The sequence below is a fragment of the Amblyraja radiata genome, chromosome 26 (assembly GCF_010909765.2).
Source record: "Amblyraja radiata isolate CabotCenter1 chromosome 26, sAmbRad1.1.pri, whole genome shotgun sequence".
Taxonomy (NCBI): Eukaryota; Metazoa; Chordata; class Chondrichthyes; order Rajiformes; family Rajidae; genus Amblyraja; species Amblyraja radiata.
In genome coordinates, this window is record NC_045981.1 from 29,542,749 (window position 1) to 29,559,152 (window position 16,404).

Consider the following 16,404-nt stretch of genomic DNA (forward strand, 5'->3'; position numbering starts at 1 on the left):
AAGACTTGCAGCTGTAATTGCAGCGAAAGGTGGTTCTACAAAGTATTGACTCAGGGGGGCTGAATACTTTTCCACGCCACACTTTTCAGTTTTTTATTTGTAAAGAAATTTGAAAACCATGTATCATTTTCCTTCCACTTCACAATTATGCACCACTTTGTGTTGGTCTATCACATAAAATCCCAATAAAATACATTTACATTTGTGGTTGTAACGTGACAAAATGTGGAAAAGTTTAAGGGGTATTAGATTAGATTAGATTAGATTTACTTTATTAATCCCCTTATTCAGGGGAAATTCAGATGTATGAATACTTTTGCAAGCCACTGTATGCCTCTAAACCCTCCTATCCATATATCTGTCTTTATCCGTTTCTGTAGCTTCCTCTGGCAGCTCATTCCAGACACGGACTACCTTCTGTGTGAACAAGTTGCCCCTGAGGTCCCTCTTAAATCTCTCCCCTTTCACCTTAAGTCTATGCCCTCTAGTTTTAGAATTCTCTACCCTGGGAAAAAGACATTGAGCGTTCACTTTATCCAAGCCCCTCATTATCTTGTGCAGTTCAATACAGTCACCCCTCAGCCTCCTGCACTTCAAAGAAAAATGTCTCACCCTATAACTCAAACCCATGTCCAGGTAAAGTCCCATTGAATCTTTTTTGCACTCATTCTGCAATGATATCCATAATAAATAATTAAAGTAAACTTGGTGTCTCAATTTGCTTGTTCACTTTGAACATTGCATGCATTTAGATCAGTACTGGTATCAATAAGATCTGCTGTAAATAAGTAAACAAACAAGAGAGCCTGTTGATGTTAATCTTAAAGGGGTCTGCTAATTGGATGTACTTTCTGTGGTATCGATGCGCACACATTGCTCCAACTATCCCGCCATTCTTTCCCACTCCCCCTGTGCCCTTCCAACCAACTCCTTTACAGCTCTAGCCTTTTTCACTTACTCCTCCCATTTGCCAGTCACCACCCTACCTCACCTGTACCACCTACCATTTGCCAGGCTTTTTCCTGCTTCCTTCTCCCTACTATAATCAGTCTGAAGAAGGGTCCTGATCCGAAGCGTCACCTATACATGTACTCCAGAGATGCTGCCTCACATGGTGAGTTACTCCAGCACTTTGTGGTTTTTTTCGACTCAAGCACTTTGTGTTTTGCTCAAGATTCCAGTGTCTGCAGTTCCTTGTATCTACAATTGGTACAGTAGTAAAGTTGCTGCCTTACATCACCCGAAACCCGCGTTCGATCCTGACTGCGGGTGCTGTCTATGTGGAGTTTGTACGTTCTCCCTGTGGCCGCATGGGTTTCCACCGGGTGCTTCAGTTTCTTCCCATATTCCAAAGACCATGCAGATTTTTAGGTTTATTGGCTTCTGTAAATTTCACCAAGTGTGTAGGATGTGAAAGTGGGATAACATAGAACTAGTGTGAATGGGTGATTGATGGTTGCTGTGGACTTGGCGGGCCGAAGGGCCTGTTCACATGCTGTGTCTTTAAACTAAACTAAACTAAACAATGCCTGTACATTATTGATTAATGTAGCACATTGCATAAGGATCAGTCTGCTACAATACTAATCTATCATTAATGCCGCAGATACTATAATGTTGCACCTCAGAAGTCTTCAGCTTTGTAAATGTAGTAAAGGAAGCTGCTTACAGCACAGGGACATTTATATTCTTCAGGCTTCCACCTAAGTCTGACAATTTCCAACTTGAAGAAATTGAGTATTCTTATTATGCTGCTGAGTTGTGGGTTAGTTCCCAAGGGATTCATTTAATTTCTGAGTTCATTAGTGATCTGTAAGGTGGACACAAAAACTAATGGAAATGAGCAACAAGGAAGCATCACAGTGAAGGTAGCTGGGAACAATTGAAGCAGTATCCTCTTTGTACTAAATGCTTATGAGATATCTTTAACTGAACAAACACACCCGCTCTTTCATCTCAGCAAGGCAAGTGGCTGAATTAGTTGAAATCATGCGTCTTTTGTTTTGGAAAACAAGGCATTGCACACAGTAACGATCACTAGCAGAGGAAGCGTTTGCGCATCGTTCTATGACAATGAGGAAAAGCATAACGTGTCTGTGTCCTACTCTGATAACACATTTTTCAATCCACGCTGTGGATATCTATTAGCATCAGCAGTAACACAAAAATAATATGTGGATCCTCGGACGTTTAGATTTTCTTGAATTTAACATTCATGGGAAATAGTATTCCATGAAATCAAAACAGATTTACTTGCCCACTAAGTGACTTTAGTTCACAGCATTCATTGTCAGCAAAATCATATAAGTGTTGTATACGGTAAATATCATGGCATCAGAAGAGTAAGGGTGAGCATACTCTGATTCCTTCACTATGTTTCACCCAGCATGTTTAGATGAGGAAGATGAGAAAAGAAGAAATGGGGAAACAAAACACACACACATACGCACACACACACACACACACACACACACACACACACACACACACACACACACACACACACACACACATACACACACACAAACCAACCGATGGACAATGATGGAGCAGACAATCAAAGTGGGGAAAAGAGAAAGAATTGGATCTGCACCTCTATTTTACGGCCTTCTACGATTGTTCCATTTAATTTCTCCCGCGCCCTGTCGGCATCAGCACTGGTTTCGAAAGTTACGAAACCAAATCCCTGCATGCAGGTAAGAGAAAAGGAAAAGAGAGACATGCATATGATTAGACAGGAAATCAGATTGTGTCCAGACACCGTACCGACTGGAAGAGTAAGGCACAACCTCAATCTGCAGGAGTACAGGACTGTCAGAGCTCAGAGTGTGAGAAGGCAGGAAATCTCAGAGTGAAAGAGAAGGTGGAGCAGTCAAAAACATGTAGATCATTCACTTCCATGGACTCCATCTACACTTCACTCTGCATTGGTAAGGCCACCAGCATGACCTTGGACCAGTCTCAACTTGGTCACTCCCCCTTCTCCACTCTCCCATCAGGCAAAGGACACAGAGGTTTGAAAACTCATACCGCCAGATTCAGGGACAGTTTCTTCCCAGCTGCTATCAGGCATGTAAACCATCCTATCACTAACTAGAGAGTGGTCCTGACCTCCCATCAACCACATTGGAGACCTTTGGACTATCTTTAAACAGACTTTACCGGATTTTATCTTGCACTAAACGTCATACCCTTTATGTTGTATCTGTACAGTGTGGATGGCCTGATTGTAATCATGTATAGTCTTTTCTCTGACTGGATAGCACGCAACAAAAAAGCTTTTCACTGTACCTCGGTACACGTGGTAATAATAAACAAAAATAAATTAAATTAAAATCTAGGCCAATGAAATATGCGTTTGGTTGACTAAGTCTTAGTAAGTTTTTTGGGCTGACCAATTGAAGACGTGTAAATCATTCACACCTTTGTGCTAATTGTCACAGCTGAGATCCAGGACTGGCTAATTCCACCCCAGGCAGACGTGGGGCACCATTGGAATGTACAAGGAGCCAATCTGGAGTGACACGATTCATAGCCCAACCTCTCTTCAAAGACGTTTCCTTCCACTACACTCCTGTATTTGGAATGGAGGCCGTGAAATTAATTCTGATATGTAAGAGAATAATAATCAGTCTATTTGCTCATGAATGTTGCATCAAGGTTTGAGCCACTTTGAGGAACAAACAATTTAAAAAGCAATCACAAGGCACCACCAACTCCCATCTCCTGGATTTTGAAACCCCTCTCGTTGAAACTAAAGCAAAAATATACAACAACATGGCTCAGATTTAGTTCATCAAAAGTAAATATAATTAGACAGGTTATTATTTGATACAGAAGATCTTGTTTACTATTTTTAAAAATTGTTTGCGATATTAACCATGCTACACCATGGAGATGTATGAGCAGAAGTATCTCAGAAATTTTATTTTGTCTTGTTTTTGTACCAGATAAAACTCACGTTAGACTCAGGAACAGCTTCTTCCCAGCAGTTGAATACTGCACAACACTAACAGCAACTATAATCTTCTGTGGACTATGTGGACTTTGTGTTGCATTTCACTTTTGTATTAAAGTTGTCTAATTACCTAGTTTGACTGATTATTAATTTGTTGCATTATTGATTATTGTAAATTTATTCATGTATCATTACATTAATGGGCTTGTTAAGCTGCAATAAGTACAATTTTTGTTGTTCTGTTGCTGGTACATATGACAATTAAACACTCTTGTGTCTTCACTCTTCCTGTTACTTAATGCTCATTCAGCAACTCTAGCTCAGCTGACGAGCTCTGGGTTTACGAGAGGAAGTGTACGAGGAGGTGTTTTCCTGTGTGCCAGATGTATCCACAAGCACTGAGTGAAGCCTTATCATGAATAAAGTGTGAGGTGCAGTTCTTGTGGTTCCTAATGAAAAAGGAGTTGCGTTTAAACACACTCACTCATGACACTGATCATGTTGTAATCTTGCAGGGAACTCAGGGTCCTTCCGCTGCTGGACACGGGGGGGGGGGATGTGTGGTGTGGTGGAGACGCCCCTCAAAATAAGGGAAGGGATTTCACGCCAGTGGGCCACATGAGGGGCAAGAGTGTGGGGTAAAATTGCGATTTGGGGAAACTATATGTATATATGTATAGCCTCCGAGAATGTCAGATGGAGTTTTTTGCACGGATCATGTATTGTATATATTTATTACTTGAATAAATCCTATTTTGAAATATTAAAACAAAAACCTTGCAGGGAACTCCAGATTGCAGGAGTATGTGCTCAGGGACTCTCCAACTCTTGGTGCAGCCAACACCAAGGCTCTGTGCGGGGCGACCACAGTCTAGAGTCCTTTCATGCTGATACTTTGGGGGCCAAGTTGTGGTGGAGATGCTCCTGAAGCAAGGGAAGGGATATCGCCGCAGGGGGCCACATGGGTAACAAGGGTGTTTGGTACAAGGATAGATTGTGAACACTACTGAATATAACTCTTAATGAAGTATAAACACTGAGAGTGTCGGAAGAGTTTTAGCACAGTTCTTGTTTTGTTTATATTTATTATTCTGAATAAAGTTTATTTTTGGAAATAATAAATTTTTCAGGGAACTAAATGCAGATGACAGCACTCGACAGTTGTAAAGGCCTTAGGTTTGAGGAACACATCTTCAGTCTGCTGCCCCGCGTGGGTATAAGCTTGGTTATTGCTCAGTCAACTCACCAAGCCAACAGTGTTGGATCACTTTCCAGGACATTGGCTCCGTGGGACTCAGAAGTTGCCACCAGTGGTGAAGAAGGCCAAGCATCCTCCATAGACTATCATGCTAGTGAACACTGCAAAATGCTAACCTCAGCAATTATTCATGTTCATAAGTTATGAGCAGTATTAGGCCAATCGGCCCATCAAGTCTACTGCATCATTAAAGCATGGTTGATCTATCTTTCCCTCTTAACCCCATTCTCCTGCCTTCTCCCCATAACCCCTGATACCTGTAAAAATCAAAAATCTATCAATCTCCGCCTTAAAAATATCCATTGACTCGACCGCCATGGTCTTCCGCGGCAATGAATTCCACAGATTCATCACCATCTCACAAAATAAATTTCTCCTAATCTCCTTTCTACAGTTATGTTCTTTTATTCTGAGGGTATGGCGTCTGCTCCTAGACTCTTCCAATATTGGAAACATCCGCTCCATATTCCTTCTTTCCAGGGATTTCCATGATCTTCAATGGACTGTGTCTTGGATTAGACTATGTGCCTTGGTTTGCCACTATTATGGTTAGCTAGTATTACTGTTTATTAATTTACTGCATTATCGATATTGTATATTTCTCCCACAGTTAATAGTTAATGGGGCTGTTAAGCTGCAGCGAGTATGAATGTAATTGTTCTGTTGCTGCTACTTATGACAATGATACATTCTGGACTGGAGACAGTTCCCATTTTGCTGCCAACTTGATCAAAGTGGTTCAATGAGCTGAATGTTTGTCAATGTAAGTGCAGAGTCTAAACACATGTATTTTTTAACAACGTCAATGATTAGTTCTACGACATTGATGAGATGTAACTTGAACATTGAACAGTACATCACAGGAACAGTCCTTCAGCCCTCCAATGTCTAAACATGATGCCAAATTAAACTAATCTCCTCTGCCTGAACGTGAAGCTTATCCCTCCATTCCCTGCATATCATTGTGCCTATTTAAACGCCTCTTGAATGCCACTATTGTATCTTCCTCCTCCACCATTCCTGGCAAAGCTTTCCAGGTACCAACTACTCAGTGTGTTAAAAAAAAACTTGACCTGCACATTTCCATTCAACTTTGGCCCTCTCACCTTAAACCTATATCCTTCAGTCTTTGACATTTCCATCATTCTACATCTACTTTATATGTTATTTCCACCTGCCTTAATGGACTAATATTTTTTAACCACCCACATATGTATAAAATTAACCATCCTGTAGATGCCAGTATTATCAAGGATAATAATCTGGTCATTAATGGGGAAAGGTGCGGGATTCAAATTAATTAAGGCCTGGATGGAGTGGATGTGGAGAGGATGTACCCACTAGTGGGAGAGTCTAGGACCAGAGGGCATAGCCTCAGAATTAAAGGACATACCTTTAAAAAGGAGATGAGGAGAAAGGGTGGTGAATCTATGGAATTCATCGCTGCAGATGGCTGTGGAGGCCAAGTCATTAGGTATTTTTAAGGCACACATTGACAGATTGTTGATTAGTAAGTGTGCCAAGGGTTACCGGGAGATGGCAGGAGAATGATGCTGAGAGATAAAGATAAATCAGCCATGATGGAATGGCCTAATTCTGCCCCTATAACTTACGAACCGATATATTTCTATTTCTTACAGGATCTTGAAATAGTGTAAGACTTTTGGGAGGGAACAAATCCAATTCAAAATATCTTGTCTCATCTTCCCAACAAAGCTGAATCTTTTGCCAAATGGAAAGCACTAAAAGTATTAAAATGCCAAGGGTCGCTGTTGCCCCTGGGTTAGCCAATGGAATAATTAAAGTTAGTTGAAGAAAGTTTGCTGAGATATTGCAAACAACTTTTAATTCACAATGGCTTTCATAAGTTTCTGCACAAGTGGAACAGGTTGAAGCTGGCATTTGCCAGGGGCTTACATTATCATTTCATTAGCGGTGTTCGCTGTTTTCTAACCATACATGAGAATTTCAGTTGACACGTTTGTTAAAAACAATGGACTGGGATCAATTCTGTCAAACCCTGGGCAGATGATACAAAAATGATTTCGGTATCAGGCTTTTAAAGGCGATTATGTATCAGGATGATTGTGTGGCTGCTCGTGACTGGAAGGTACGTGTGCATCCTTCGATTGAGATAACTTCTCAGAAAATCGGACGCAGAACTGTTCAGCATTATCCATGTGAGATAACGGACTGCTCCTCCCACAAGGTCTGCTAGGCTTTCTCTGATAAGGTCGTATATATTCAGCTTGTCCACTGAATAAATGCAATAGTGTAATCAAATATTTGACAGTCTTGAGCTTCCTCTTTGTTTCTCCTCTATCTCTTTGTGACATTGGACTTTGTCTCTGGAACTGATGCTGATGAGAACTATATTCTGCACTCAGTAACTTCCCCTTTGCTTTATCTGTTGTACTCGAGTTTGACTTGATTGTATTTATGTATGGGATGATCGGGTTTGATTGGATAGCATGCAAAATAAAGCTTCACTGTACACGTGACACTAATATACCTATTCCTCAACCTGAAGTTGTGCTGTTTACATTGCCTATGTTCGATATGTCAAGAGGTTTGTAGATGGTAATCACTGCTCATTCTATAGCCAGAAGTGGTCTTCACCATTACAATGTTAACCTCTGGAGATCAGAATGGTGTCTTCGGATTTCTATACATCCAAATGGAATTACCTCACCCATTCTAATGCAGTAGCAAAATTATTTTGTAGCCAAAAGCTGCTGTACATTTGTCAGTTTTATTATAATTCCATCTTATTTTTCATCAGAGAATATATGTAACATGGCACCAGATTTATAGGCTATTAAAAGGGGTTTTGTGAAAAAAATAATGGATTGGACTTTAAAAAAAACATTCTCGTGATCATAATTGCACTAATGAGGCATGGTCCAGTGGTGTATATTTGTACAAAATATTAGATTAGCACTTAAGCAGAGAATGCTTCTTCAATGAGACATTATGACATGATTGAGTGGGAAAATACCAATTACTTTGTACCAAAGACATCACATATTTATTTAACAAGACCAATCAACTATTACAGGGGAATCGTTGATGTGGGAGTTTGCTCAAGCAGGTTCTTCTCGTTTAGGATAAAGAAAGGGACTCTAGAAAATAATACTATTGCGGGCGACACTGTGGTGCAGCGTGAACGGCTGGTTGGACCTGCAGCCCTTAACTGGTTAAAATAACTATTGTGATAACTAAAAAAAAAGACACAAAGTGCTGGAGTAACTCAGCGGGTCATGCAGCATCTTTGGAGGACATGAATAGGCGACGTTTCGGGTCAGGATCCTTTGTCAAATTGATTGTGGCTGGGGGAGCGGGAAAAATAGCTGAGCGAGATGTGGTGGTGAGAGTAGGCCGGGCGAGTGATAGGTGGATACAGGTGAGGGTGGTAGGCTATTTTTCAGCTATTTTTCTCGCTCCCCTCACCACTATCAGTTTGAAAAAGGGTCCCTACCCGAAACGTCACCTATTCATGTTCTCCAAAGATGCTTGATAGGCAGATGGTTGGACAAAGGCCAGGGATTAAAAGACACACGGTGTGAGATAAGAATAGAAGAGGTGAGAATTGTGAAGCCAGAGGTAGGAATCTAGATGAAAGGTGAGGAGAGGGGAAAAACGGGTGCAAATCCAGGTGGGGGACAGAGAAGAGAGGGGGGAAACGTGGAGGAGGAAGGGTTTTATTTTGTAGTAGTTATCTAAAATTAGAGAATTCAAAGTTCATACCACTGGGTTGTAAGCCACCCAAGTGGAATATGAGGTGCTGTTCCTTCAGTTTGCATGTGGCCTTGCAATGTAGGAGGCCCAGGAGAGAAAGGTCAGTACGTGAATGGGAAGAGGAGTTAAAAAAATAATTAGCAACCGGAATATCCAGTAGGCTCTGGCGGACCGATTGCAAATGGTCGTTGAAATGATCACCTAGTCTACACTTGGTCTCGCCGATGTAAAGGAGACCATATTAAAACACCAGATGCAGTAGCTGAGGTTAGAGGTGGTGCACATGATCCTCTGTCTCATCTGGAAGGACTGCTGCGATCCTTGGATGCACTTGATCTGCCCCAACCAACAAGAGATCAAGAGGTGGAATATAGAACTTTTCATTCAAGCATTTTTGACCATCATGGAATGATGGGCTGAATGGCTTCCTCCTGGCTGCATTGTTAAAATGTCTCAAAATACTTTACTAGGCATTGTGCTGTCCTATGATTGGCAGGAGGTACAATAAAATGTTACATATAGTTCTAGAATGTTTAATAGTTATTAGACAATTGTGCGGCACAATGGTGCAGCGGTAGAGTTGCTGCCTTATGGCGCCAGAGACCTGGGTTCGATCCTGATGACGGGTGCTGGCTTTACGGGATTTGTACGTTCTCCCCGTGACCTGCGTGGGTTTTTTCCGGGAACTCTGGTTTTCTCCCACACTTCGAAGATGTACAGGTTTATAGGCTAATTAGTTTGGTGTAATTGTAAATTGTCCTGAACCAGATCAATTTAATTAGACATGGATACCATCTACTGAATTTTTACAACAACAGAATGGTTAAACACAAATTTAAATTTAAATCCGATGCCCCGATGGGTGAGGGGGGGGGGGGGGGGGAAGGTATATCTCCATCTTTTCTTTTCTTATTTCTTTTCTTTTCTTCTGCCCTGCTTTGGTAGCTTAGGGGTCTTGTTCCTGCTCCTTTCAATTTTATTTCTTTTTTTCTTCATTCTTTTCTTTTCTTATTTCTCTGTTTTTCCTTTTTTCTTTTTAAAAAATTTAGGTGAGGGTATGGTTAAAAATGAAGCTGTATAATAATAGTAAGATTAAACGAGAACTTACCAGTTTGAAGTTTGATCTGTATTTTATGAGGAGTTACGATGAGGGATTACGTGAAGAACCCGCTCAGTGCGCAGGCGCGGCATACTTCCAAGCAGCGGTGTAGAATCACAGATAGACACAGTTATTTGAAGTAAACATAGTAAAGATTAGGAGACATCAATTTATTAGTTTGATCCATATAATGAGGGTGGGAGCGGAGGGCACGTAATCCCTCATCGTAACTCCTCATAAAATACAGATCAAACTTCAAACTGTTAAGTTCTCGTTTAATCTTACTATTTTACTTCGGAGTCACGTGAGTGACTACGTGAAGATTTCAAAGCTCTGTGATTTCAAACCGTGTAACAGTTTCATTTCACTCACTGCCGAAGTTCTTGAGGGAGGAAGTGTTATCGTAATCAACCAATGAGTCTATTTGTAGAAAAAACACAATGGTATTTTTTAAACAATAACAACAAAGAATTAAGTTGCTCCCTTGGGCTTAAATTAAATATTTGCAGTTCGTAAATCTTTACTGCAAATAAACCAGGTTTTGCCAACGGCTTATTATAAAATTTCTGAACGGTCTTTTCCCCCCCCACCATCCTGCTGTAGCCAGGATGTGGTCTATAGGCATGTCCATTCTTTAGCCGTCGACATGGATGCTGTCCTGGTGGAATAAAATTTGTACATGTTAGTGTTTATCCCAGCAGTTTCTAGCACCTGCTTGAGCCATCTCGCAATGGTTTGGCTCGTCACCCGACCATAAGGTTTTTGTGACTGACCCACAAGGCTTTTCATCTCCCTCGTATATTTTGGTTGTGTCTATGTAGGATAGTAGGTGGGTCATGGCACATAACCGTGGTTCTGGTGGGTAAGCCACGACTGGATTAGGTGTTCCTGGTCTGCTCTGTTTGATCAGTCGCTGGATAACGACATATCTGGTCTGGAGCTGTGATCATGTTGTCCAGTCGCAATAGGTGTAGTGACTGGACCCTCTGAGCGGATACAAGTGCCATCAACATGAGCGTCTTTAGTGTAGCTTGCTCGAGGCCGAGGGATCTGGCTGGTGGCCATTCCCTGAGATATGTCAGGACCACACTGATATCCCAAATATGGGTATACCTGGGCTTAGGGCTTGATATTGTAAATGCCCTTCATCAGTTTTACCACCAGTGGATGGGATCCCATCGCCTGTTGTCCTGGCGCTGGTTTGAGATAAGCAGAAAGAGTACTCTGCGCTGTGTTGATGGCACTGTAGCTGATCCCTACATCGTGGTGTAGATAGGCCAGGAACTCCAGTATGTTGGTGGCTGTAGCTGTTGCGTATGTTGTCCCCGTTTCCTGGCAGTACTTCTCCCTTTTTTGATGCTGGTTAAGTACTGCCTCTTGGTGGATGTTCGAAGGGATGCCGACATGGTGATGATGGTTTGTTTGGACAATCCCAGTTCCAGGTAAGGTCTGTTCAAACTTGCAACCCAGGCGTTTAATTTGCTCATGGCATGGGTGTTTAGCTTACCTGGTAGGTAAGTAGCTGATAGCCAAATATGTCTTTCGACACACCATTGCCAAATCATGTTGACCAATTTGGCGCATGACAATGATTTTATGCCACCCATATGGTTAATATAAGCCATCACCGTAGTATTTATCAATTTGTAACCGAACATGCAAGTGCTGCATATTAGATACATATGCTTTTAAACCATAAAAGGCGCCCAACATCTCTAGATAGTTAATGCCCAGTGTAAGTAGTAATGATGACTCTAGGTTAGTCCATCTACCACCTGTGCTGGATATGGAGTTAGTCGCTCCCCAGCCTTGAGCACTGGCATCTGTTTTAGTAACTAAAGTAGGGTTAGTGATAAAGATAGGGCTGAAACTATGCCAAACGTTTTCTGCCCACCACTGTAGCTCTGATATTGCTTCAGTGGGTAAGTTCATGACACTATCATAGTGACCTGTATGTCGCTTTATTGCCTGTACCTTTGCTCTCTGTAGATTTTTTTTTTATAGTGCAAAGGTCCGAATTGTGTAGCCGGAAATGCTGCTACCATTTTCCCAATTACTCTTGCTACTTGTCGAATATCCTTTGGAATTCAGTTGTTTGGCAGTAACATATGTCTCCATTTTGAAATGTATATACTTAACAAATTTGTTTAGTGATGTTAAGTCAATGATGATGCGACAGCCACCATCTTTTTTGGTTTTAGTGAATATATTCGATACAAATTCCAAAGGTTCATGTTTGGTCTTTTCGATGACCCCCTTTGTGATAAGTCTCACCAGTTCAGCTTGTCCCTCACGTTTCTCTTTGACGGAGGGAGAAATACCCTTTGGGCCATTGTTGAACTGGCGGCGTTTTTTTCTGACATGAATTGTATTTTATATCCACTATGCTTCAAACCGGTGCAATCTACCTCCTGTTAGTATTAAGCCTCCACCTCCCAAAAGTTGATAGGAACCAGACCCACCTACCTCCATGGTTATGGGTATTTCCTCTGATTCCCTTTGGTCGGACGAGGCTTGCGAGGTGTCTGATGTGGCGTGTTTGTTGGGGGTTGGCGCATTTTCCATGGGGTCCGCTCTGGGCCCTGGTCTAAAAAAGACTTACGGTGAAAGTAAGCGGACCCCGAGCTTTCACCAGTGTTGAATGGCGGATGTTTACTGGTGGATGCGGCGGGGTGCTGCCACTTGGTGGTGTGTGTTTTCAGTTTGCTCGTTTTATACCCTGCCTTCCCGAAGAGCAGCCTGTCTGGCTTATCGGCTGGTGTTTTACACAGCCCGGCAAATCGAGGACTGATGGCAGGTTTGATGATTTCTTTCCGCAGATTATTAATTTCAAACTGCGTGTTACACAACAACGCGAGTGTATCCTGTTGATTGGTGGTCATCTCGGTGTTGTTTATAGAACGAGCAAACGAAGTGATGCCTGCTGTCAATAGTCGGAGTATCCGCTGCAGCTTTAGCTCGTGGTGCCGGATGGTTGCCCCAATGTGTCCCCAGATTTGGCTGTTCACCGCTGGTACTTTTAGAGGTTCACAGTTCTCCGGCGCCGTATAGGTATCTAAAGCTTCATTAATCACCTGCTCCTGCAGAGCTCTGTTGGAAAGGTGATTGATACTTGCCGCTAGTTTGGCCTCTAGCGGTTCCCCTGCACGGGGTTTTGACACGTAGCGGCTCACTACACCAAGCAGCTGTTCCTGCTCCTGCACCCCCTGCATACTCCCGAAATCTTCAGCCATAACCCCTTGTTCTGGGCCAGCCCAGTCCTGGTCCCCAAAGCTATCCTCTGGAAAGGAGGATGCAATGGATAGTGCAGGAGGCACTGTAGAGGGAGTGCCTGACCTCCCTCTGCAAGAGCTCCCCTCCCGGGGTGCACCTTGCTGGAGCACCTGCTCCAAGAGCCGCTCCATGCGGCTCAGGCGGCTGTCCCTCCCCCTCCTGGGTGGAGAGACGTCCCCGTCCGACAAGTCGGATGCCACCGGCCGGTTGCTCTTCCGTTTGGCTTTGCCTCCAGCCCGCTGTTCAGACATTAGCGGAGCTGGACTCGGCTCGGTGTCGGGGATAGCGGAGCGCCCGGATAGCGCTCCTACCGCCTGTTGCTGCCCCCCCTTCTCCTCTTGCGGAGTTGGACGGGGGGCAGATTTCTTCGAAAGTCTTGTTTTTTCTTTTCGCGAGAGCGCTCTTTCTGCGCATCTCGCTGGAGCTGCTCCAATAGCTGTTGGATGCAGCTCAGGCGGCTGTCTCTCCTCCATTTAGGTGGAGACATGTCCCCGTCCGACGAATCGGACGCCACCGGCCGGATGCCTGTTCGGATGGCTAGACATCCAGCCCGTAGTTCAGGCACTAGCGGGACTGGGCTCGGCGCGGTGATGGGGATAGCGGAGCGCCCGGTAATTGTCCCTACCGCCTTCTTCTGGAGCTTTTGCCTTGTAGTAGCGAGAGCGCCCCTCAAGCAGCGCGTCTCGCAGGCACCTGCTCCGTGAGCCGCTCCAGCGGCTCAGGCGGCTCTCTCTCCCCCCGTGCGGGTGGAGAGACGTCCCGTCCGAAATCGGGAACACCTGCCGGATGCCTCTTCGGGTGGCTATGTATCCAGCCCGCTGCTCAGGTACTAGCGGGCTGGGCTCGGCACGGTGTCGGAGAATAGAGGAACACCGGGTCGCTCCTACAGCCTGTTGCTGCCCCCCTCCCCAACGGGAAAACGTTCCTCCTTGAACGGGGGACAGTTTTGTTCCAGAGCCTTTTTCTCTGCCTGTAAAAAACACAAGCAGAAAAAAGGCTCACCTGTAAAAGAAAACCGACCTCAGGATACTCACCTGACGGTCCGTTTCATTCTGTAGCGGGAGAGCCTAACTCCCGTTGCAGCCGCTGTTGCACTGCTGGCGTAATGCCGCGCCTGCGCACTGAGCGGGTTCTTCAATTAGTCACTCACGTGACTCCGAAGTAAAATTGTATAATTGTTATGCCGATCTTCTTATCCTTGTACAATTGCTTCTAATAAAAAATTAAACATTTAAAAAAAAAAAGTAAATTGTTCTGAGTGTAAGTGTGCGAGGATCGCTTGTTGGCGCAGACTCGGTGGGCCGAAGGGCCTGTTTCTGCGTTGTAGCTCTAAACTGAAAACGAAACGAAACTAAATAAACTCTATTCTGTGTTTGATTGTGGTTAAGTGTTACTATGATAGTATCAGAAAGTTTCAGGCATCTTGATTACTGTTGTCACATCTTATGGACATAACGCCTCTTGCACGCGGGATCAGCACTTTGCTAATCGGGGATGTGCTTAGGTATGGCAATACTTTACTGGACTGTTTGCAAGAAAATAATTTCACTGTGTGTTTGCACTTTGCATGTGTGACATTAAAAACACCATTGAACCAGGCTAGAATCAAGCAGGTGTAATGGATGAATGGTCATCTGTGTGACACCTTGGATTGTTTTCTCTGGAGCATCAGAGGTTGAGGGGAGACCTGATAGAAGTATATACAATTATGAGAGGCATGGACAGGGAAGAGGGTCAGAATCTTTCTCCCCCAAGGTGGAAATGTCATGGACTTTCACTAGAGGGCATATCTTTAAGGTGAGAGGAGCAAAGTTGAAGGATGAGCGGGTCATGTTTTTTTTTACATGGAGTGGTGGGTGCCTAGAATGAACTGCAGGGGTGGTGGTGGAAGTAGATTGGATAGGACATTAGAAAGGCATGTGGATATGCAGGGAGTGGAGGGATTTGGATCACGTGCAGGCAGAAGAACTTGGCATCATTTTCAGCACGGACTGTGGTGGGAAGAGACTGTTCCTGAGCTGCACATTTCTATGCTCTATCAACCTCTTTATTCTGATAGTGGTACCATCATCAAGAAGATTAACTATAAGCCTATTATCGATTAGATATCGTTTATCTTTTCCTCATGGTTAAAACAGATTTTTTTTAAACTCATTGCAGAATTAACTTTTAAAAAGTATTGTTAGAGCAAAGAATCTTTAGTCAGAGGGTGGTGAATCTTTAGTCAGAGGGTGGTGAATCTTTAGTCAGAGGGTGGTGAATCTTTAGTCAGAGGGTGGTGAATCTTTAGTCAGAGGGAAGCGGCTGTGGAGGCCAAATCATTGGGTACTTTTAAGGTGCAGATTGACAGATTCTAAATTAGCATGGGTGCCAGGGGTTGCGGGAAGCAGGAGAATGGGGTTGGGAGGAAAAGATAGATCAGCCATGATTGAATGTTGGAGTATACTTGATGGGCCGAATGGCCTAATTCTGCTCCTGTAACTTATGAACATGAGGAAATCAACAAATAAATGCAGTGATTCCTGACCAGATTCCAGGGTTATTGATGAGAAAATCTGACTACACTGTTGTTAGAGTATGGAGGCAGTGCTGATAATGGCAATAGTTGAGAAGTAGGAGTGTACCAGAACTAGTGTCACAGTGGCGCAGTGGTAGAGTTGCTGCCTCACAGTGCCAAAGGCCTGGGTTCGATCCTGACTACGGTATGCAGTTTGTATGTTCTCCCTGTGACTATGTGGGCTTTCTCGGGTGCTCCGGTTTCCTCTCAGGTTTGTAGATTAATTGGCTTCTATAAATCGTCCCTAGATCGTCCCTAGTATGTAGGATAGAACGAGTGTATGCCTGATCGTTGGTCAGCACGGACTCGGTGGGCCGAAGGGCCTGTTTCCACGCTGTATCTCGAAACAAAAACTAAAATTAACTAATTGTAATATTTGGCACAATAAACTGAGAGCAGGAGGAGTGGTAAAAACGGCCAAGCCTTCTCCTCATAACTCCAGCAACTCCTCCATCATCACCCCATTATGTAACCACTGGGTGAAAGATCTCAATGCAACCATCGTCTTCCAGTCCAGCCTC

General features: G+C 43.5%; 1 protein-coding gene across 11 annotated transcripts in view; it reads right to left on the bottom strand.

Annotated features, from left to right (window-relative positions):
• Positions 1-16,404, bottom strand: part of rbfox3 (RNA binding fox-1 homolog 3) — a 1,262,719-nt gene that overhangs the window by 84,505 nt on the left and 1,161,810 nt on the right. For 10 of the 11 annotated variants that reach the window (XM_033044598.1, XM_033044592.1, XM_033044589.1 and 7 more), the window contains one exon: positions 2,594-2,686. The exons of the other annotated variant lie outside the window; for it this stretch is intronic. In XM_033044598.1, coding sequence (XP_032900489.1) covers positions 2,594-2,686 — 93 coding nt within the window. The remainder of the gene's footprint in view (positions 1-2,593; positions 2,687-16,404) is intronic. 11 annotated transcript variants of the gene reach the window in all.